The 24,372-nt window shown below is 45.5% G+C and overlaps 1 protein-coding gene across 2 annotated transcripts in view; it reads right to left on the reverse strand.

Annotated features, from left to right (window-relative positions):
- The window catches only part of RASSF5 (Ras association domain family member 5), an 81,801-nt gene that overhangs the window by 32,659 nt on the left and 24,770 nt on the right, over positions 1-24,372 (reverse strand). Inside the window, exon 1 of one of the 2 annotated variants that reach the window (XM_074936318.1) lies at positions 14,407-14,920. The exons of the other annotated variant lie outside the window; for it this stretch is intronic. Coding sequence (XP_074792419.1) covers positions 14,407-14,508 — 102 coding nt within the window. The 5' untranslated portion in view covers positions 14,509-14,920. Of the gene's footprint in view, positions 1-14,406; positions 14,921-24,372 lie in introns of those variants that run through there. 2 annotated transcript variants of the gene reach the window in all.

Genomic DNA, 24,372 nt, shown 5'->3' on the forward strand with positions numbered 1-24,372 from the left:
CTTCACAAGAGAAAGTCCAGCAGAAAAAGCCTCCAAGAGGAAAACATAGAATTTTTTCATTTACCAAAAGCCCAGTTTTCAATAAACAAGCAATTCCTGACACAATTGTGTTGATTGTTTTGTTCACACTTTTAATTCCAGTGTCACAAAACTTTTAACAACCATCTCTCCCGCCAAACATTTGAAAGAGTTGACAACATCGTCTTAGAAAAACAAACTTTTTTTTTGTTTAAAATTTTTTTTAGTGAGAAGGCTGGGAGCGATCAACAGAAAGCTACATTATATCATTGTTGTCAAAACAGGATCCTCATATATACACACACACACACACACGTCCATTTCACCACCATTGTAATTTGTGCCACTATATTAAAAAACTTTGAGCATTTTTGATGAGCAGCTCCTATCAACAGCTCCACCCGAAAAAAAAATGATCCTTCTGGATGAAAATCTGCCAGATCGAGAGTTTTCTGGCTTTTGTTGAACTTTTTTGGGTGTCTGTGTGTCGCGGGGAAATAGGGGTAAACTATTGTCCGATGAATTTGTAGGTGGGGAAAATCTGAATTTCACCCAGGCTATAGTGAAAGAAAGAGTTGACTTTAAAGCCTCTGTATCAGAATATCCAATAGTGTTGGTCCCTTTCTGCTGCAACTAATGACAAATATTAATGAGCACTTGGTATCAGAGAAGGATTTCCTTTCGAGTAAATTCATCTCAAGATTATTTACAGCCACGCTAAAAATTGCACTGCTGATGATCTCCCTTCCTCCCTACACATTATCAGAGCGCTCAGATCTCCAACCTAACATTTTATGGTTTCCAAACGGGGCTAGAGCAGAACGTCTATCCTGGTCACGCTGAGTGACAGTAGCCAGCTTTGACAAGGGCACACACATGCACCAGCTGCTAGGAACACAGAGATTACCATTTGCCAAAAGATAAACTTGAGTGGCTCAGAGCCTATGAATTATTAGTAGATGTCACCCACCCTGGTACACGAGCTGGCTTTGCAGAAATAAATGACTGAATATTGCGCAGTGAAGGGCTCTACCTCATCTTTCCTGTTTCTGCCCCCCACCCCCACCAATTGGATGATTATGGAGCATTAGGACCTTGGTATTGGAATCTATACCCGGTGTTTTGAAATCCATGCTTGGGAAAGCCTCTGGCACTGTTTGCTTAGAGGGTACATGGGAGGAAATGTTGTTTGGAGCAAAGGAACAACAATCAGAACTTGTGGGTTTTATTCCCAACTCTGCCACTGATTTGTTGTGTCACCTTGGGAAAGTTAATTAACCTCCGTACCTAAGTTTCCGACAATAAAACGGGGATATTTCCCTACCTCCCAGGAGTGTTATTAGGCTTACTTTATTCCCAAAGTGCTCTGAGCGCCTCTATATAAAATGGAATCTTATAAATACACACATAAATGAAGTATATTTAAACAATTACTATGAGGTCTGATTCTGCCATCCTAGCTTGCATTCAGTAGTATCTCACCACGTGAGTATGCCCATAGAAATGAAGCTGATCCTTTAGGAGCTGATCCAAAGATCATTGAAGTCACTGGGAGTCTTTCCACTGACTTCAATGAAGTTTAGATCAGGTCCTTGGTAATGTACAAGGCAAAATTAATAACAGTAGCAGAATTAGTCCCTAAAATATGACTGGATTATTTACAACTGAGTAATGATTACAAGGAAGCTTTAAAATGAAAGCTTTCCCCAACTTTATAAGGCTGTTAAGATTGGTCTAGAAAGAGAAACAGAATCTTCACATTTACGTGCCTGGAGCTTTGTTTTGCTTGCAAACAGGGTACATTCAGCAATGCATATTTGTCTGATAAATTCAATCCTTTCTTAGGAAAAGTAAAAAAAATTAACAGAGCCCCCAGAAAAACCCAGAGGGGAGCGTGGGTGGCTGGGTGGGAGTTAGCACGAATAAACTTGTTATCCTCTGACAAACACTGTGGATTCAGCAATGCAGTGGAAATCTGTTGTCAAGGCTGCATCTACTGTTCATCTGGTCCTTGGGCTTTATGTTCTTTGAGGTAAGAATAGCACACAAGCCTGTACAACTTACAGAGCTAATTCACTCGGGCGGCCAGGAAAAGCTGAGGCCCAATGCTCTGCACATTGCACAGGACACTGCAATCTTTTTTTGGACCGTTTCTCCTTTTTCATGTTGCTGCCCCAACCAACCAGCTTTTTAACTATTCCATTCATAGCTGCATTTTCCTTAGGGGGCTTTAGGACTAACATTTCCTTAGCACTCGATCCCACGAGTTGCTAGGCATCACCCAAGATCAGGCCCTTAGTGAAAAATAAGTCAAAAGGGTTTAGTATGTAGCAGCACAGTGAAGGGGCAAGTTTTCCTTGCTCTATGATCAAATACCACCTAAGCCTCCAAATAAAGATAGGTCAGCTAATTGATTGCCGTTCAGATGGCCTGCTGGTTCATGAACACCAGGAACACTTATCTGTTTGCTCTGCTTCCATCTGCTACAATAGGTTCCACCAGATACTGTCTGTTCTAACAAAAGAGAAACAGAAGGGGAGAAACAGAAGGCAAAACATCCAGTGTACAAACAAGGCTCTTTTTGACCAACTGGAAATAGGTTGTATCCGCCACAATGCCACTATTAGCTTGCGGTTTTATCCTTCAATCCGAATCCTCTGCCAGTTCAGGGTTTAAAGGCCCAGCCCGAGTGTCACCCGTAAGTAAATGATCTATGGAAAATATTGTTTAAGCAAAAGGCAGTGTGACTGGAGGAATGAGCCCAGGACTGGAAGTCCAGAGTTCTATTCCGAGGCCCAGACACTGACTGACTGCATGGCCTTGAATAAGTCACTTCCTTCTCTGTAAAATGGGGGTACTAATGCGTACCCTGCCTGACAGGGGTGCTCTGAGAATTCATCAGTTAATGTCTGCGTATTGCTTTCAACATACCAAGTTGTGGGAGACTAAACGAGCGAATAGAACTACTTCCAAAGTATTTTAGCAACAATTTTTGTTAGAATAATAAATAAAAACAAACAAACAAACAAACAAAAATAATAAAACAATCTAGGAAATGTTCCAGACATCAAAAGATCAGAGAGCCTATTTGGTAGCATGCCTGCCACACAGCAGGGATAAGGAGACAGGATGCTTGGGTCCACAATAAAAAGGAGAAACACAAAGGAGAAGAGCACATGATTCAATCCAGTGACTGAGGCCACAGTTTCCTTGCATGACAAAAACTGGAAAGAAAATGGACAGGTTGGTCCCTTTTAATCCACAGCATTAACAAAGGCAACTGCATCCCAGAAGGGTTTCCAGGTGCTCTAAGAATCAATGCTGGGACACAAGAGAATAACAGTTGTTAGATCATTTCAGCACCTAAGTGCACTTGTGACAGGCCAACAGCACCTCAGCAGCTGACTTGGGAATCCTAGTCCTTGATTTGTCCATGGGACAGGTACAACATGGGCAATAGCAGCATAAGTGTCCTTCATAGGCCCTCTGCCAGCATACCTCCACCTCATATCAGGGCAAGAGGAGTAACTTGGCCTCTTAAGATCTTATTCTTCCACTCATCACCATAGTATTGGAGATCTCTTTACGGAGACTGCCATTGAGGCTAGCAATTTGAGTTGGTGATTTCCAAGAAGTGAACAGCTTTCCACGGGAAGTGGCGCAAGACCCACCAAACTCTAGATCTAATGCCTATTTCATGGCCTATCAGATAAGTATATGGCCCCTGCTCATTACTGCAATATCTGAGCACCTTACACTCTTTTTAATATTTTTATCCTCACAACACCCGTGTGAGGTACTAGCCTCCCCATTTGACAAAGAGGGAAATGAGGTCCAGAGAGGCTAAGTAATTTGCCCAAGATCATGCAGGAAGTCTGTAGCAGAGCAGGGAATTAAACCCAGGTCACAGGCTAGGGCTCTATTCACTGGACCCTCCCTGTCCAGTGAGTTTGTCAGTTTTGATGTGGGTTGGATTCAAACTGTTGACTTAAGAGGTGAAAGGTTCTACATCCCATTTCCAATAACCAGAACCCCACACCAACAAATTAATATATTGTCTTTTACCAGTTTCAAAACAATTTAGGGACCCAGTTAGAAACCTCATAAAAGGTAATACTGAGACCCCATTGCGAATCTCTACACTATAATTAAAGAGTCTTCCAGGCAGCACAAAATGTTACGTTATTTTCAAGTATTCAAATGGAAGTAAAAGACAACTTGCTGTGACTCACAGCCCAGAACTCAGTTCCAGGCCAGGAACTTTTCTGTACAGCATCATAAATAACTTAAATAGTTCAGCCGTGTGTCTGCTAGGAACATATAATCAGCAAAGAAAGAAAAAGAAAACCCTCACCTAATGGAAATTAAAGTGAGCACTCCAAGGCCTACTGTTTTATTTATTTCTCTTTACTGCTCTTAGAATTTTACGGCTTGCATATTAGAACCACAGCCAACAAGCCTTTCTGATACAGCAACTGTTTCCCAAAAGGACAGTGGCAGAAACCCCAGTGCCTGGTCTATTAACACCAGGCTAAACAAAGCACTAGCAAGTAAACTGGATAGCGGTGTGGTTAAATCACTGGACAGGGATTCGGGAGATTTAGGCTTAATTCCTGGCTCTGCCACAAACACCTTGTGCAACTCACTCGGATCTCTCTATACTTCAGTGGTCATCTGTGAAATGGGTACAATCTGTCCCTTCTCCCACCCTTTGCCCGTTTTGGTTGTAAACTCTACAACGCAAGGATGGTCTCTTACTACTGTGCGCGTACAGTGCTGAGCATAATGGGGTCCTGATCTCGGCTACGGCCCCAAGGTGCTGCGGCAATAAAACCAGTGCAATAATTATGTAAGGAACAATCCTGCACAGGCCACGGAACACAATCTCACTAGGGATTTTCCGTCTCTGCGGTCCGTCCCACAGCTACAACCGTGACTCTATAACCAGTCAGGGACACAGTCAGCAGGCAAGTCACAAAGCCCACACAAGCAGCTTCTCTGCCATCACAAGTGTCTGCGCAGCCACCCTATCAAGATGCCCCACAGTGTCTGTACCAGGGGAAAGCTAGGCAAGTACTCCACAAGGCCGCAGCAGGAGGCGGAGCGCACAGAGGACATGTGCCAAGGGCAGCATGAGCGGGTCTGAGGCAAGGCACCTGGGAAACGTCCCAGCGCACACAGTTGGAAGGAGAGACTAGTGAAACAGGATACACAAGCAGTGGGTCTGTCAACTCTGCAAAAAAACCCAGTGCGCCCATTTCCCTGAATATCCGTAGGATTGAAAATGAGGTTAGTAACTATGGCAGCCATCATTGTTTTGCCCCTGCCTGAGGTATAAATGGCCCATGGGTGCCTTCCTGACCTCGTCTCCATTGCCCAGCATCTTGCACCTTCATTTACACCAGTGCCAAACCTAGCCCACACCAGTAGTTCCCGATGAGACGGCGGGGTTATGCTGGGTATTAATGAGATCCGTGATGGTCTCAGCCTCGATACTCGTGGCCCCACACCACAAAACTGCCCCCACAAGTGACACTAAATGTGCTTCCTGGCAGCCTTGGCAGGCAGAGAAGCCAAAGAACTGAATGAACACAGACAAGAAATCCTCTGTTCTGGTTATGATTTGCCTTATGGTAGCACCTAGAGGCTACAGCTGAGATCAGGGCCCCATTATCCTAGATGCTAAACATACAATGAGGTATGTCTACACAGCAATTGGGTGGCGAGACCGTGACACACGTCGGCATACCCGAGCTAGCTCCGATTGAGCTAGCTTGCTAAAAATAGCAGAGTAGCCACAATGGCACGGCCTAGCTGCCCAAGCACAAGCTCGCCCGGGGCCCTAGGTAAGTACTCGTGTGGCTAGCCCATGCCACCACAGCTACAGTGCTAGTATTCGTGAGCTAGCTTGATCAAAGCTATCCTGGGTGTGCCTACACGTGCTCGCACGACTGTCCCTTAGTGAGAGGCAGTCCCTGTCCCAAAGAGCTTACAATATGAATAGGTCAGACAGATGACGGGCAAGAGGGGAAAACAAGAGGTGCAAAGAGATGAAGCAACTTGCTCAAGGTCACTGGCAGAGACAGGAATAGAACCTAGGTCGCCCGAGTCCCAGATGAATGCCACTGGGCCACACTTGCCTCTCTGTTTGCCTTGAGGCAGCCCATCCAGTTAAAGGCTGTGGCATATGAGTGGACGCTGGCACTGTTGCTGAACATGCTTTCCCTGTTCTATGCACAAAGAATCCAGTCTTCAGGGTTACTTATTCAGCCTTTTTCAAGAGAATGAGATCCATTAAAATTCAAAAATAGGACACCTACCTTACAAACATTCATCATCGGATTGGTACCAAACCTAACCATAAAAGTGATACCCATGGTTATTACCTGTCCAGCACCAACAAGCTGTGGTCACTGTATAAAACAAATTCCAACATTCCCTGCCCCAATAAACTTACAGTCTCTCTCTCTCTCTCTCTAATATATATATAGATATCCTTAAGGATAAACAGCTCTTGCCTACCAATGCTTTTTGGTTTAAACTGGGCATATTTATCTGGTCTTAAGAGAGGTCTCCTCCTATAAGAGGTCAACAGGGCCAAGGTAACGATGATGTTCTTTGTTGCGAACCCCAGAGCAAACAGTTACGCAGTCAGCACCGCAGTATTACCTGATAACATAGCAACATAGCTCTGCATATCTCCATGGCAAACAGTTGAAAGAATGATTTAATTTTTTTCCTCTCTGATTGAGAAAGATACCATGTGGTGGAATTTTCTGAGCCACTGAAATCTAACTGCCAGGCTGCACTTCACAAAGGCTGGACCCCAGTTTCTCCATCCCTCTCCTCTTCCTTCATACCTCCCTCCCCCCGTGACAAGATATTTAGTCTATCTTAGGTACTTATACAGCTGCCATTTCATGAGTATCTGAGCACCTCACAATCTTTAATGTATTTATCCTCACAACACCCCTGTGAGGCAGGAAAGTGCTATTTTGACGGCCACCATTTTGGCCGACACACCAGGGACTGAACCCGAGACCTCGAATGCTAAAAGCATGAGATGCTACAGCTTGAGCTCAAGAGCCCTGGCACTCTTCCGGGAGTTGTAACATACTTGGGCGCAGAGGGGGACCCACTACCCCAATGGATTACACGATCCCGTTTTACAAATAGGGAATTGAGGCTAAGCCACTTGCCCCAGGTCATACACGGAGTTTGTGACAGAACAGGGAGCAGAACCCAGGTCTCCCAATTTCCCAGCTAGCGCCCTAACCACTGGAAAATCCCGTCCTTTCTTTACCCAGCTAGGGTTTGACACAAGCTAATTCCCTAGGGAGACATACCCAGTGTGACTCACCCCTCACAGCAAAGTCACACATCCAAAATATCTGAATCTTCTTTGGTGTTTGTTCAGACTTAGATATTCCACAACTGAACTCACATTTGCCAGCATCTGACCTACAGAGGTGGAAAAAAAGCCACACGTGCATTGGGCCACCACAACTCAAACCCAGCCATAAAAACTCTATTCTCATTGCAGTCTCAGAAAGGCTCCAAGGTCTGTCTGAATGGGCCATGGAGACAGAATTCCTCTCTTACTCCCTCGAGGAAGGTCCCTTCAAACTAGGTTGAGGGACATTGTTGGGATAGCAGTTGTCTCTGGCTCTCTGGATAATAAGGATAGTAAGTCTCCAGGGCTCTTAGCCAACCTTGTCTGTGCTGAACTCTTGACTCATGGGCAGCAATTTTCAGCCAAGTGGTCTTATTTCTGTGCGTACTGAAGGACACCTTCCCAATACAGATGGCTCAAAAAGTGCTCAGAGAACATCGTGCCTCACTGGGGCTCAAACAGTGGAATGATTCCAGAACACAAACTAATTCAGGTCTCCATTTTTGTGCCATCTTCCCCCATGACTAACAGTAAGCACTTAAAGAACTAGTTTTAAAACAGCAGCTCTCAAACTGTGGGTCATGACCCTGAAGTGGGTTGCAACCCCCTTTTAATGGGGTCACCAGGGCTGGCATTAGACTTGCTGGGGCCGAAGCCCGAAGCCAAAGCCTGAGGGCTTCAACCACGGGTGGTGGGGCTCAGGTTACAGGCACCCTGCCTGGAGCTGAAGCCCTTTGACTTTGGCCTCCTGCCCTGGGCAGGGGGCCAAAGCCCAAGGCCTTCAGCTCCCACTCTTGGGCTTTGGTCCCACTTCCTGGCATCATGTAGTAATTTTTGTTGTCAAAAAGGGGGTCACAGGGCAATGAAGTTTGAGAACCCCTGAACTAATATATGCAGTGAAAACTGGACAAAAAGATCACTCATTATTATAGTTTCCTCTCTTAAGAAATTGCCCTAAACACACCAAGTACAATTCTGCTCCATCTTCATTAATGAAGATTAACTCCATTAAGCTACTGGGGTTGAGACCCTGAATGGTCTCTTTGACCAGGTTTTGCTGTGCTGTGTATTCCGCCCCCCCCCCCCCCCCAAAAAAAAAATCTTTGTGGAAAAAAGTTTCATTTTCAAATTTGCCAGTCAAGTCTCCATTTGACTGGCTCAGGTTGATGTCCAAAAGAACAGAGAAAAAACTGACCCCCAGTATCTTCCAATCCACTACTTAAAATCCTACAGATGTGCTGTAATGCAGATGCACCTCAGTGCAAGCACATGGCAGCAAAAGGGCAAGAGCATGCCATTTCCCAGCCTGACACACAAGGAGAGAAGGAACCCAGGCTGGATTCTGCAGCTGCTCCTCTTGTGGATCTGTCTTGGGTGTCCACGGAACTTTTACGCGTAGATGGGTTATGGAATCAGGCCCTACGCTGGTGCACTGTCTCAGCACGTTAGAGAACCGAAGGAGGTCATGTGTCTATGCAGCTGGCTTGCTGACATTCGTACGCAGAAGAGACATGAATGCAGCTGCAGTTTGCTTTGGACCTCTGCCCCAAGTCAATGCACTTGCTCTTGAGAAAAGTGTTATTCAGGAACTGGCCCTGCTTACTTACATTCCAGTGCTCATCCCTTTCACACTCTGAGGCCAACGATGAGACATTTGGCCAGAGGCAGAGCTGAGTGCTACAAACCAGCATCAGAATCAATGAGGTGGTGAGGTAGCTCGGAGGCCCCTGAATTACGGCCTTAGAGGTCGCAGGTCCTGATACAACCAAAGTTAAGTGGGTTGGGTGGCAGCCCTGTGAATTCAACTTGATTAGCACACACAGGAGAGCTGAAGATTTTGAAGGGTCATATGGGCAGGGACATTATTTTGATAAATCAGAGCCTGAATACTATAGTCTTAATCTTCCCCTGTATTTGAGCAGGGGGGTCTCCATTCTGTCCATAGATCGATAATGGCAGAACAAGGTGCAAGAGACCTGCAAGAAAGCGACAGGGAATAAAAGGGAATCAGTGGGTGGGACAGTTAGCCATAAGACGCCTAAAGATCTTCCAAAGCATTTACAGAAAGGCCAGATTGCTTGAAATGGATGTGTACAAAGAGAAGAGAAAAATGAGATTGATTCTAAGATGCAAGTTACTGCAGATACAGAGAATTCTGACCGAACAATGACGATGGGAGAACAACAGATATGAATCAACGTGGAAATGCATATTTTAGATCCTAGATCGTAATTTGCCCTTTTCTCTTTATAAACACAATGTCCCCATGTCTGTTACTGCTGGACATCAACAAGCAATTTGATTGAGCCCTTTAAGCACATCATATTGTTCTTTATTGTTCCTTGTACAGAAGCTCACAGAACCAGTCAGATGGTGAATTTGGAAAGTACAGAGCAGCAGTGCTGCAGGGAAAATGCTATAAGGAAGACCCACAAGTTTGCTTTGAACAATGATGTTTCCAATAATTTTCCTCTGTGCCTCACAATTTGTTTCACTTTCTCTAGGTCTATGTGGTCTTGCAACTCTCCTTAATTATTTCAGCTGTCTAGCACTTCAGATTAGGTTGCCTTCTACAGGTTTTACACTATGCCATCGTCACTTAGGCTGAGATTTTGAGGGCATTAAGCATCCACTTCCCAGTGAATTTCAGTGGTGGTTGGGCAAATAATTCTCTTAACCTCCTTTGAAATATCTCACCTTGGAGTTCTCTAAGCTTTAAAGGAGGATAATGGGAGGCAGGGCTCCAGGGTCCTATGACTTGCTTTACCTCTGACCTACCCTCCATCCTTAGAGGTTTGTAAGGCCCAGCTTGACAAAGCCCTGGCTGGGATGATTCAGTTGGTGTTGGTCCTGCTTTGAGCAGGGGATTGGACTAGATGACCTCCTGAGGTCTCTTCCAACCCTAATCTTCTATGATTCTACCCAGGATATCAGAGCAACTCAAATTCCATCTTTCAAGGAATACGACTTATCTACCTGTTGGGAAAAGTTACAAAAGGTTAATAAAATGCTTTAAGATCCTAGAGCTTGTCTACATGGCAAGTTACTATGCGGCATGCCAGGGTGTGACTCTACAGCGCTCTAGCTTGCCATGGGGCCAGCTAACTCGCTGCGCGGACCCTCATCCAGCACACGGAAAGATCCCTAGGGCGCTCAGACACCCTCACCATGTAGATCAGCCTTTCGTATATGAAAGCCCACAACTCAGATTTCAATCTAGCATGCATGTTAGGTGATGTGTCAGTGCTACACTCATATGCAGGGGCATTGCTTTCTCCTGGTTAACCACTTAAAGACCCGGCTGGAACAGGCTGATTAAACCAGCTCAAACAAATCAGCTGGATGGGAATGAAACCGAACATAGAAAAGCATGTGCAGGGAAATGGCAGCGCTACCTGAGATTTGAAAAGATGGCTCTTGCTGGAGCCCCATCAGTGCTGGGGAGCCAGTCCAGTTAGGAAGCCTGTGGTGCTCAGGAGAGGGTTCTTGCTCTGATTTGGGCATCCTTCCTGAGTATCTAGAGTGGGACAAGCTGGACTGAAGTGTGCCCAGCAGATTAATTAAATCTTGGATTCAGGACATGTTGACCGCTCACAGCCGCAGGCAGATGATGTGCTATGTGGCTGAAAACACAAAAAACTGTTGCCATATAGAGGTGTTTTACAGACTGCTGTTCTGGAAACGTTCCACATTTAACTTTTCAAAATGGTTCCCGAAGGGGAGACAAGCAGAAGGGGTGAGGAAGGGGGAATTACCCTAATTTGATGCTATACCTGCCCAGTTCTGAGGGATTTCAGATAGCCAAATAAAGACATGCTTTGGCCCAGCCCCACTCTCACTGCTTGGTATTAGAGCAATCACGCTGTAGCAGGCTTCGTTTCATAACCCTGGCATCTCATAATTAAAAGAGGAGCTTCTCTGGAGCCTAAATGTTTTTGGTTCTGGAACACCAATAAAGTCTTGCTTCACCTAGTGACCCACAATGACCAAGAGAGGGGTCTGGCCCTGGAGACTAACAAACAAGGCCGCAGAGGTTCCAGTTTGACGGAGGAGACAGAATCCCGTTGTTAAATTGCTTTTCTCAGACTACACAGCACTGGGAGAGTGAATGAGAAGAGTAGATAAATGGATCAAATCCTAAAGTCTTAGGAAAACTCCCAGTGGCTTCCGTGGGTGATTTGATTGAGCACAGACAGACTGGGGGCCTCCAGAAGACCAGTAGCAACAATAAGACAGTCAAGTTAAACCAACTCCTCAAATATCTGCCTTGCCCGGCCTGGCCTGGGAGGAGTGTGCGCAGTCGTTCCCACCTGCTGGGGTGATACTGCTGCTGTCCCAGCATTCTGCAAATCGACGCCTGGACTGGTGTCAAGGCTGAATAATGACTGCACCTGTTTCCCTCTGTAATCTCCAAGGATGCTTGGGCAAAGCATTCCACCCACACCAACCGGCCTGTGCCTATCAAACAGCTTGTGTGTCATCTGGATCCAGGATGAATTTAGTTTCAATGATTCACATTTACATCAGAGATGGGAGGGGACAAAAACCCATTAGCTTCACGCTACTACATAACTGCCAGTGCAGGATTGTTCCTTACCGTCTGTTCTCTGTTCCTTTCTTCCATCTCACACTCTCTCCACCCACCCACACTTCTGAGGCAATGGGAAGCTCCTCAGGTGATCAGGTTCTTGCAAGTACCAATGACGCATTTTTTCTCCTGCTGATAATAGCTCATCTTAATGAATTAGCCTCTTGTAGTTTGTATGGCAAATTCCACCTTCTCTGTATGTGTGTGTATATATATATATATATATATATATATCTTCCTACTATATGTTCCATTTTATGCATCCGATGAAGTGGGCTGTAGCCCACGAAAGCTTATGCTCTAATAAATTTTTTAGTCTCTAAGATGCCATAAGTACTCCTGGTTTTTTTTGCGGATACAGACTAACATGGCTGCTTCTCTGAAACCTAATTACCCATTGGAAATCTTTCATTTTTTGGCCATATTAGGCCTCTAAGTTTATTCCTAGCTACTTTTTGCCACTATTCGGTGACTTGTTCCTTCAGAACTCCAGGAGCCGGCTCCAGCCTTAGAAGGTCTAAGAATTCTCTGCAGTACGTGTATAATTCCCATTAATCACACCTTCAAAATAAGAAAGCCAAAAGCAGTAGCACACTTTGAATAGCCCCTACCATCCTAATATGATCAAGAGCCTTACACTATTTCTCCCCCATGAAAAGAACAACCAGCTGCTTGATGACTGCATCTACTGTACTATTGTAAAGCCAGACAATATCACACAATATGGTTTGCTTGGGCCGCTATGCTGTTTTAAACAAGAAACATTTCCTTCCCACAGTACAAGAAACCTGTAACACCAGACCACTTGACATGAACTTGTTTTAACTTTCAGCGTGTTTCACTGTTAAGGAGAGAGCAATGGAGGGGACAAACCAGTGCAGTTAACATCCATTAGAATGGAGCCCAGATATCACAGTGATGGGCACATATTATGGCACGATAAGGCAGTGAATGAAAGAGCAAGCTTATTTAAAAAGTAGCATTTCAATATCCTGCCACAGAAGAAAGAATTAAATAGGAACTGAATGCACACATGGATTTTTATATATATATATAGATAAAATTATACAAAGATATTTAGGTCTTCTACACAAATGGATAATCAAATGACATTTTCTTAAAAAAACGTTTGTTAGCTGTCAGCTCCCAACACAGATTACTAATGGGGGATGTCCCATGTTAAAACCCAAGGGAGTATTTCTAAAAAGTTTCAGATGAGTAAAATGATATCCTAAAAAACACCGGATAATAAAGGGACTGTCACACAAACCAATTCACTCAACTGGATGATGCCTGTAAAAAAAATAAACACTTTCAGATTAACTCAGAGCAGTTTTTTTTTTTTTGGGGGGGGGGGGGGGGCACCACAGAGAAAGACGAGACCAAAAGCACCTGCTGAGGATTATAACGTTGCAGTTTCAGACATGCAAATATGGCAGCACCCTACAGTGGAATTTCACTACTGATCATTTAAAATCATTTTTTCTTAAGTGAAAAAGAAGAACTGCTACAGTGACATGGTGCTTTCCTCTCTCAGGCCGACAGCACGGCCAAGATCAAACTTTTTGCTGCAGTGGAGGAAAATGGTGACCCAGTGCACACTTCCTACCTAACGTGTGATCTGTGAACATTTTAGGGTTCTTTTTCCTGTGTAAAACCTCTACTTCTGTAACAGCTTTTTCCTCTGTTCTCTTTTTTACACCCTGGGCTGGTTGGTGATTACAGATTCTCGAAGGGTTGATTTTAAATGTGTACATTAATATAAGCAATTCTATGCCCTGTCAGTGTTACTAGCCGATAATAGTTTTGAAGGCAGGATAAAATGGTAAACACACTCAAACATTCTCTTTTTAAACATACACCAGGGATTAACTTTGTCCATTTAAGTAATTCCAATGAGGTCAACAGAATTAGACCTGTGATGAATTTAGCCCATTCACTGTAGAAAACCTGCTGTCACCGTAACATGCCTCTCAGAATCAAAATGATCTGCAGTGTTGTGTGTTACATGTAACAGCACAGGCATTCTCAGCCTGAGGGCTCTGATGCCTTGGGGGGCAAAGGGTTTCAGCCAGATCTTGGATGACTGGGAAGGGGATCTTTTGGAGGGCGCAGGGTGGGGGTGCATATCCTGCCATGGAAAAGGGAGTGGCAGAATAGATGAAGGTGAGAACCATTGCAACAGAGCAAAGACCTCCCATCTATTTTACCAGAGAGTGAGAGATGTAAGTAAATGCCCCCCCTCATTCTGAGAGCAGACTGTGACCCTGACTATGATCTCACTCTCAACCTGGCACCTGCAGACACACATGCATGCACACAGAGACCTTTTTTTTTTGCACCTTGCTCGGGAGAATGCTCCACCCTACATCCAACATGGCCCCTTAGAGAGTTTTAAAGCTGTTACCTTGGCAGGGGCTTTGCTCTGTGCACTCCTGAAGAAGGTGGTCTTGGCCGTGAAAAAACAATCCTCGAGCTCTTCATCCAGACTACAGTACCCGCTGCTCATGCTGCGCTCCAAAGGTCATCTACCAACAGTGGATTTGAGACCCTCAGAACATTTGGGGCTCACCAAGGAGCTGGAGGGGCAGGTAACCATCTGATTCCTGTTCACTGCAGCAGCAGTGGCATTTCCCAATCCAGTTCCTGTACATTCAGCAGCAGACACGATTTCACATCCTCGGCTTCACTTGTCCTTATCTGCAATAGCTCCTTCTGCTTGTTATCCAGCATTTAACTCAGTGATTTCTCTCTTAAAACAGCCCTGCTGGGTTACCCTTCCCTTTCCTCACCCAACCAACTCCCTTAGCAAGGGCTGTTGGAGAATACTGAGGGATCAGACCTGAGTGAGTTTCTTCTCTTCACTCTCAGACTCACTCACCATCTGTGGTTTAATCTCCTGCCTGCAAGCCTAGTGGAGCTGGCTGAAAGAACACATCACCTCCCTCCCCCCACTCCCCTTTCCTGCCTGCTTTCAGTTCACACCAGAGGAGCCCAGCCACTTCCTCTTGCAAGCTTGCGCACCCAGTTTTTGCACTGGGCTCAATTTCTCAATGTCTCCAGGGTAGAACCGCAATGGGTGTAAATCCACGTCATCTGTGGAGCGGTGCTGATTTACACCACCAGCTGAGGATCTGGGCTTCTCTCTCAGGTGTCCTGCAATACCTTTCATAAAGGTGGGGATTGTGATCAGAGTAATCCTGCAGCCATTTAAAAGTATATGGCTATAGAAAGCCGGCTTACGGCGCTCTGCCAGGTAGATATCCTTGTGTGGCTTAACTCATTTACAGCCGTCCTGGAATTAAAGCTGTAAGAACAAGCTGAGCTGAGTTTTAGCTTTGCTCAGCTGCTATTTAAATATTTTGCACCAAGGGAATCCACAGAGAGGGGATACCAGAAGCTCAGTACATCATGAAGCACAATGAGACCCCAGCCCTTAGTTTATGTGCTACCCCAGATTGAGTAACAGACACCACGGTGGTGGGTGCATGACAGACAGATTGCCTACTGACATTTTAATGCACGGCTCAGTATGTGCCTCTGTGTTCTGCAGATAATTTTAGAACAGCTAGGATGACTTCAGCTCACCAACAAAAAAAAAAAAAAAAAATGAGGCCGTTTTTATTATAACCTTAGAAAGCACCACTCAGCTTGCCAGGTTAGACCTTTCAGTGTGTCAGTTACTGTCACGTTACAGGCAACAGATTCCCAAATCTGTTAAAATGATTCTTTAGCGTTGATAAAGCCTTGTAGCAACCGCATCACTCCCCCTCTGCCCACCTTTCAATCCCCCTACCTTTGTGCAATTCACAGAACCACAGAAATTAGAGATGGAATAAACCTATGAAACCAACCCTATCCCCCCACTCCTTCCTTCATCTGTCCATTGCAGGGTTGCTGGTGTCAGGGTCATGTCTCGTACTTTGAATTCTAGTTTTAAAACATCTCCCCCACCTTTCTCAGAGGTGAAGACTCTGAATATTTAGAGGGAGACTTGCACAGGTAAGTTTTATATCCATAAATTTCCACCAGACTAAGGCTTGATCCCCTCAGGGGCTGATCGTTTGAGTCAATGGGAGTTGAGCGTGCTCAGCATTTCGTCGTATTGGGCCCTTAAGTATTCTGCAACATTGGGTTGCAGGTTACATTTTGACCCATCTGGAAAACAGAAAAGCCTGAACGACAAGCTTTGCAGGGCTAGTGAAAAACCCAAAGTCAGTTTGAGATTAAGAAGCTTCTTAATAGTAAAATACTAGTGGTCAATGTAGGACTCCGGTTTTTAGAAGAGGAAACTTTCCCCATGTTTTACAATTTTTCAGAGCTTAATTTATATTTATTAAACAGGAGAGGGGTGGGTGGGAGGATAGAGAAGACAAGTAGGGAAAAATCTCTTCCTTTTTTTCTATCTGCTCTCTAGCTATAAATATTTAAATTCTTCCCAGTCTGGGAATTTATTTTTCTTCTCTTCCTCTGTATAACTTCTGTGGTTTGCACTATTTCATCCTCAACAGGGGCCCAATCCAACTTCCACTGAAGTTTATTGCAGTTGGATTAGACCCTAACTAATGTAGGTGATCTGTATGTGCATCTGACACCAATATGCTCATTTTAAAGTCAGGTAATTATTTATTTCTCTCTCTCTCTCTCACACTCACGGAATATCCAGCCATCTCCTTTTCAGGATTTAATTCTGACTGCCATAGTGTTACTGGAATTTAGCAACAAAAAAGGGGCGCTGGAAATTGAGACTCCTAGTTTTTAATTCCAACTTCCCTGCTGGTTTGCTGTGTGACCGTGAGCAAGCCATTTCATCTCTCAGCACCAGGAAAATGGCGTAATACTGTTTGCTTCACTGAGCTATAAGGCTTCACTGTGGATTAACAGGCTTTGAGATCCTCAGATGAGCATAAGTGCAGCAATTATTCTAACATTAAAATACATTCAGTTACAGCAAAGTGCAAAGAATTCACTGTGTATTAAACTTCCTCCCCCTGTGATAATTTACAGAAGGTGTTTTATGAGCCTACATTATTTATATGGCACCTGTTGCCATGGCACCTGAGCGATTCACATTCAATTTCAAATCAACAAATATGAGTCACTCTCCACGTGGGCAACCTAGTGAGATTACAGAGAACCAAAAAGCCCAGGGTAAGCAGGTTAGCTCTGCAATATGCCCAAAGACCACTGGACACTGGCAGGGACCACCAGAAGGAGCAAGTTCTACACGTTTGGCTGACTGGTTGAGAATGCCCCAACACCTGGCCCAGGACAGTTTGATTCTAGCAACTGACAGCAAGAGCCTCCCACTGTGACGGGACGGAGCAGGCTCTATGTCTAAATGCACAAGCTGAGAATGCTTTCCAGATGACAGCTCTCCGTGTTCATATGAACGGTAGCTCTGCGTATGGAGGTCTCTGAGCTGCCAAGCGCAGATGAAACATGCGTTTTGGGCACGGAGGTGTTGTGCGGTTCTGACACAAAGCAACATTATAAATCGCTTGGGGGCAGCAAAGACAACACATCAGATATGCAGCTCCACTCCTCTCTGCTCATGCAGAGTGCACATCTACTGGGGAGAATTCTGCTCAGCCAGCTTCTCGGAGAAAATTCCCTCCTCGAGGCATTTTCTTTAAGAGGCCAGGAATCAAAACACTTGGCATTCCAAGGTTTATTTCTCCACTGGAGGAGCAGATTCTAAATTGCAGGGTAGAGCACATAAATGAAGCAATGCGCTTTAGAACATCATCCAATTAAGAGCTACATGCTACCCTCTGAGGGATGAAATGGACCCCTGTGCAGAGACAGCCATCACCACAAGGCCTGGGCACCACTTAAGCCCTATTCTGAGGTCAGAAGTGGGGCTTAAATGGTGCATACATCTTGTTGTGGCCCCAACACAAGGGTGAATTACTCCCTCGGTGTGGGAAATGATTCCTGGGGCCACTACAAATCATGTGAAGATAGGGCCAAAGCTCGGGCTTCCGAGGGGAGAATAAAAACCAGAACTAGTTAACTATTCAAGTGTTTACAATGCAACTTGTAACAATATAGCAGCTGTTTTCTCACCACGTGGAACATTTCTGACTGGGGATAGCTGAGTGAGCTACACTGACTTTATAGGGGTAGGTTTAAAAACAGGCTCTTAAATTGTATATACAAAGATATGCACAGAAAGGCTCTGGTGCATACATGAGTCTAAATACATGCCATTGCATGCACAAAACGAGCAGCCACTCTGCTAGGAGTGCTTAGGTCCGCGCTTTTTTTGAAAATTCAGCCATACACGTTTGGTGGCAAGGACGCCCTGCAAGCCTAGAGCAGCAGGAGCTGCTCAACCATTTCAGCTACAAAGACACGAATACTGGACCAGATCCTCAGCTGGGGTAAATGGCTGTAGCTCCACAGAAGTCCCGATTGGCATAACTATAAGCATCTGCTCAGGAAATCCTTCCATACTTGAACTGCCATAGAGGGGGGAAAAGCAACTCCCAGCTATGGAGAGATCCAAAACCCAAGTCAAGGCTAATGAGATGGTGGTGAAGCTATGGCGATTACTGTCTTTGCCGGACGAAATCTGCATTGTCCACCAACAGTGAGCACTGAAAGACAGGTGAATAAGAGAAGGGAAGCCAACTGCGCATGTATTTAATATTAAATATCTGGATTACAGAAGCACCCAGAGGCTATTCAGGATCAGGACTCCCTTTTATCGGGAACTCTGGGTAAGGGACACATCTTTCTATACTTTACTAAGAACCTAAATTCAGAACTTTTAACCTTTCATCATAAATCACTTTGTCCTGCTGCTTCACTATTTCTCTTGCTCTTCTCTGATTCCCTCTCAATTCATATACTTCCTTGTACTCACAGGTGCTAGAACTAGGGGGCAGGGGGGCACTGAAGCTTGAAGTTGTTTCCATCATATAAAGGTTTTACAGTTTGGTTCAATGGCTCTCCACACCCCACTATACAAACTGTCCCAGCACCCCTGCTTGTACTAGCCACTAAAAACAACAATCGCCAACCAACCCGTGTTTCTTGGAGATACAGTAAGTGGACAGTGAAGCAAATGAAAACTGGAATACAGACCAGTTTGTGCCTAAAACATTGGAAAATTGTTCAAGAACAGGTGGAAAATAAGAGCCAAGGCGCACAACCAAGGTTTGCATGAGATGAAGAGAGTGGCTGCATTCACATTCATTACTACAAATGAATTAAACCCCTATTACTCCTGAGATTTCTATTAAGTTCAGAGTGAATGTGTATCATCTTGTTTGCACGCAGGCCTGGCAGAATTTGATTTGATTTTATATATAATTTCCAAGGATATTAATGCTTATTTTAAGCATTTTTTCTATTTTTTAATCTCTAAATTTTCACAGTTGCACAAAAGTATGGATTTTTAAGTTTTTTTTATTTTCATTGATTTAAATTTTCACAGTTGCAGGAAATTGTGGGGTGAGGGGGAAAACAATTATTTACCGTAGATGCTGACATTAAAAAAGTTAAAGCTTTATAGTGTTGAAAAATTGTCAACATCACGGTCAAAAATATACGAAGTAAATATCCTTAAATGAAACTAAAATTCTCAAGCAGCGTTTTTCTTACTTTATCTATCTGTAAATTTCAGTTAATGTCGACAACATATCTTTTAGTTGGTTTGTGTGTCTGGTGAAATCAACATTTCCTGATAAAAATCTAATTCTTCCAAGCCTACTTTTATGGTACAGTCCCTCCCCCATACCTTTCATCTTCTCTGCCCGTTTTAAGATGGCAAGGTGCCCATTGGATACGTGGCTTGTGGCTAGAGTGGTGCACCAAATTCTAGAAGTCTATTATGTGTTACATACTCCTTTCCCTCACTCTGTGTCTGTCTTGGCTATTTAGACTGTAAGCTCTTCAGGGAGGGACGGTGCTTCTCTGAAGACAAAGCCTAGTACAGCACCTACCACACCAAAGCCCCATTTTTGGTCAGTCATTAGGCACTAAACATGATAAACATGATTAATAAATAATAATAAGTGTAAGGAGAATACAGGTATTTGCTAACTTAAATGAGAGCCAGAGGAAAAAGGAGATTTCAACCCTTTATCATTTAAGTGACACGAATATTCCATAAATCGCTCATTTTAAATGATTTCCCCCTCATATCCCTACAAAACTAAAATACTAAAAAGGTCCCAGCTACAGAAGGGGATAAAACGGTTCAAAACATCACAGCTCCATAGTTAGTAATGTTTCACCAAAAGCAATTTTAAGAAGCCAGCATGAGAAATCCCTCTTTTTTTTTTTTGTGAATGGATTCACCGTTGATCGACCTACAGTCCTTTTCGCAGAATGATAAATCACGGTGCCAGCATTTACAACCCGCCTGCCAAGTTTTATCCTTTTGGGTTTTAAACAGCTCCGTTAAAAGCCCACTAGAAGGGAGGACTCCATAAGTCAAGTCTGTCTGCGTAGCCAGGTGCTTGTGCCATGCCTATCACTGCAGCAGCTGGGGGCAGGACCCAACCAAAGCATACACCCCATTAGTGTTAGCGTTTGCATAAAGAGCTCACTGTCACAGGATGAAACTCGCCCACCCGAGTAGGGTCTGCAGAAGCCTCCCCAACCCCATTTCTGCACCATGCGGTGGGGGAGCTGCAGAGCGGGTGCATGTGGCAATTGTGCATCAGCTCCATAAAGGTCACCATGGAGAAGGAATTTGGGGACAGGGAAGGGATTTTGGGACAGCAAGTCAGTCAGTCAGTCAGCCAACAGGTCCAGTGGCCCACAAATCAGTGCATAGTAAGAATACTTGAGAGGGACTAGAAGTCAGGAGGCCTGGCTTCTATTCTTGGCTCTGCCACTGACTCACTGTCTTCCCCTGGGCAAGTCACTCATTCATTGATTTAAGGTCAGTAGGGACCATTGTGATCAACTAGTCTGACCTCCTCATGCTTCAGGGCTTCAGCCGGTCACCCATAGGAGGTAAGGAAGGGTTCCCCCTCCCCGCCAATGTATTCTGGGGTTTGGGGTTTTGTGTCACCTTCCTCTGAAGCATCAGAGATGGCCATGGCTGAAAATGAAACATTGGACGGGGTGAGCCAGGGCTCTGAGGTGGCACCGAGCATTCTCTATTAAGTGCCTGGCTGGCTGGCTCTTGCTCACGTGCTCAGGGTCTAACCCATCGCCATGTGTGGGGCTGGGAAGCAATTCTTCTCCAGGTCAGACCCGCAGTGACCTTGGGGTTTTCTTACCTTCCTGTGGAGTGTGGGGGGTCACTTGCCAGGATTATGTGTGTTTAACTACGTGAGTGTGTTCTTCACCTTCCTCTGCAGTGTGTGGGTCACTTATCTGGGTTTCTCTCACTTCCTCAATTCCCAGACGTTGCAGAGGCCTCAGGCATTGGTGCATTTCAGTCACTCCTGTGCTCTGCCTGTGGCACAACTGTCGAGTCTCCTGTGAGCTGTAACTGTGTCTGGGTGCTGGGTGGTGTTGGCCACCGGTGACATAAGGGAGGTCAGACTCGAGGATCTGGGGGTCCCTCTGGCCTTCAACTCTATGACTCCTGCACAGCACAGGCAGAGAATTTAACTCAACCATTCCTGCATCGAGCCCAGCTTGTTAAATTCACTTCCCCTCTCTGTGCCTCAGTTTCCCCATATATAATGGGGAAAGTGTAAAGCATGAGCTGCCCTGTGCCCTGTTCATAGGCTAACAGAGTGCCTCCCTCCACAGGCCGGACCAGTTCCCCATATAAAATTGGCTTCGTGCTCTGAGAGGGATGTTAATTTTACTCTGAAGAATGACATATTTTGGATCAGCTCCAATTACACAGCAAGTGAGGGGATTTCACTGAGTATTTGCTATCACCAGGTGAACACAGAAGATGAAATAATCAGTGTAAAATCTCTCTCCCCTTATACTGGGAACAGCTGTGTATTCGAGCCATTTAGCTGCTTTTCCTTTGCAACCTGCTGTGCCCTGAAATGCTGTCCATGTACCAAAGTGATCACATTGCACCTTCCTGGCTGCCCACAGCACTCACAGTGCAAACACATATGCATGCCATTCCAAGCATCCCTTACCACCCAGCTCCCCCAGGCGACACTGCTGGGGAAGACACTGGTCCTCCTGCAAAACCAACACTGAGCAGCAGGGCCCCTTCCAGCTGCAGAGAGGTTTGGGGCACACGGCTGTGCTGTGCATGGGGCTTCAAAGTTCCTCTTCTGCTCTGAAAACAGGAATTCCCTCTGCCTCTTCTTAAAAGTTGCTCCTTCCTTTAACCTTCTAGCACCAGTCCCACCCAGCTATACCCACTCCCACCTCTCTGATTCAGCGCTTTAGACGGCAAGATCCTCAGGGCACAGAACTTGGGTGTTGAGAGTGCCAGGCAGACCTCTGGTAGCATGCATATTAAATAATAATAATGGGTACGTTGCAAACATCAGGCCAAAGCAAGCCCTAGGCCAAGGAAGTGCAGAAAGGGAAGTCTCATCGGTGCTAACTTCCAAGTTTTACACTTCCTACCCTTTTACCTGTGGTCGACCAACGATTACTGCCTGTCCAGTCTATTTAGATTGGGGCAGGGAATGCTCCCTGCTGTTTGCAGTGTACTGGATTAACAGCGCTGTCTCTCCTTAAAGCGATTTTCCCATCCTTGCACACCAAAATGACCTCTCCTTGGCAATCAAGAACCACTGAAAGCTGGATGGGCCACTGTGCACCCCGACTTCTTGCTGACCTGACACGCAACGGGTCTGTGGTGGATTTTGGCCATCAGCATTGACTGAACCTCTCTTAGGAAATGCCACTGCTGGGCACGGCAGGTGAACTAGGTACCGGGGGTGCCGTGCAAAGTTCTACCGCTTGAGAAGCGGCTTCGTACGAAGGAGGCAATCGGAGAGGGCTGCTCATAAAAGGAGAGGGCGGGGAACGGGCCCGAAAGCTGGAATGCAGCAGTTTGTTGATAACAGGATACGGTCTCATTCCACTTTTGCTAGAACACGCAGTTTGACCTGTCCAAACCAAACAGGACCTGCTGATTTTACCAGTCCGCAGGAGCCAGTTTTTACTTAATTAAGGTGCAGCTTAGCTATTTAGATCCCTACTGATATTTCTTGGCTTCTGTCATGGGCTCGAGGCATATTTGGTTTTGCCTGCACTTCAGGATTTACAGGCTATCGCTCTCTCTGGTAATCAGATCAGACTGTTCCGACCATTTTTGGTCACAGTGCTAAAGCAACGCTGTCAGAACAGGAACATTCATCCCTCGGTGAGCGTTCCCGAGGGGAGGAGATGCCACCTTCCAAAGGCTCGGTGACTCTGGATATCTAGGTCAGTACTCAACCGCTGCAGCCCAGTGACCCATCTGCCTCCCACTGCAGCCCACGAACTGCAAAAAATAGACCAGCCATGTCATTCAGAGGATCAAGTTCTGGTAGCCTAAAATGGGCACAATCTGCCCCAGTTTATTGCAATATTCATTGCTCATGAACTAGCTCAAATGTGGATGAGTAGAACTCTTGGTAAAAGAAGGGTGGCCTTCTGGTTAAGGCACTGGACAGGGACTCAGGAGATCTGGGGTCAATTCCCTGCTCTGCCAGACTCCATGTGTAACCTTGAGCAAGTCACTTCATCTCTCCATGCCTCAGTTCCCCATCTGTGAAAAGGGGATAAGCTTTCCTTTATTCCCACCCTTTGCCTGCCGTGTCTACTCAGACCGTAAAATCTTTGGGGCAGGGACTGTCTCTTACTTGATGAATGTACAGCCCCTAGCACAATGGACCACCCTCGTGAAACTCTTCTGCTGCTCAAACTATCATGATTAGAGTCCTACCAAATTCACGGCCTTGAAAAAAGCATCACAGACCGTGAAATCTGATCTCCCCCGTGAAATCTGGCGAGTGTAGGGGAGGGGCCGGCCTGGGGGCTCTTACCCTGTGTCAGACTCCAGATGCTAGTCCCAGCTGGGCTGCGGGGGGGACCATAATTTCTTCTTCCCCTGCAGGGCCCACTCCCAGGGCCAGGTCAGACGCATTTCTGGGAACCTCCCCTGGCTGCAGGAAGCTGCGCAGCTGCTCGATGGGAGCCCCGCTCTGGGGACAGCACCACCGCCAGCAGCAGAGCAGAAGTGTGGCAATACCAAGACCCCCACTGCAATAGCCATGCAAACCCCCCGCCCCCCCCCCAGCAAAAAAAAAATCCATTTTGGGGTCACGACCCCCACAGTTACAACACAGTGAAATTTCAGATTTAAATATCTGAAACTGTGAAATTGACCGAAATGGATGGCAAATTCGGTGGGGCCCTAATCATGATGAATGGAACACTGAGACCCCCTCAACCATAAAACGTCCAGTCCTTCCAACCTCCCAGGGCTAGCAAT

This window comes from Natator depressus, chromosome 21 (genome assembly GCF_965152275.1).
Source record: "Natator depressus isolate rNatDep1 chromosome 21, rNatDep2.hap1, whole genome shotgun sequence".
Taxonomy (NCBI): domain Eukaryota; kingdom Metazoa; phylum Chordata; order Testudines; family Cheloniidae; genus Natator; species Natator depressus.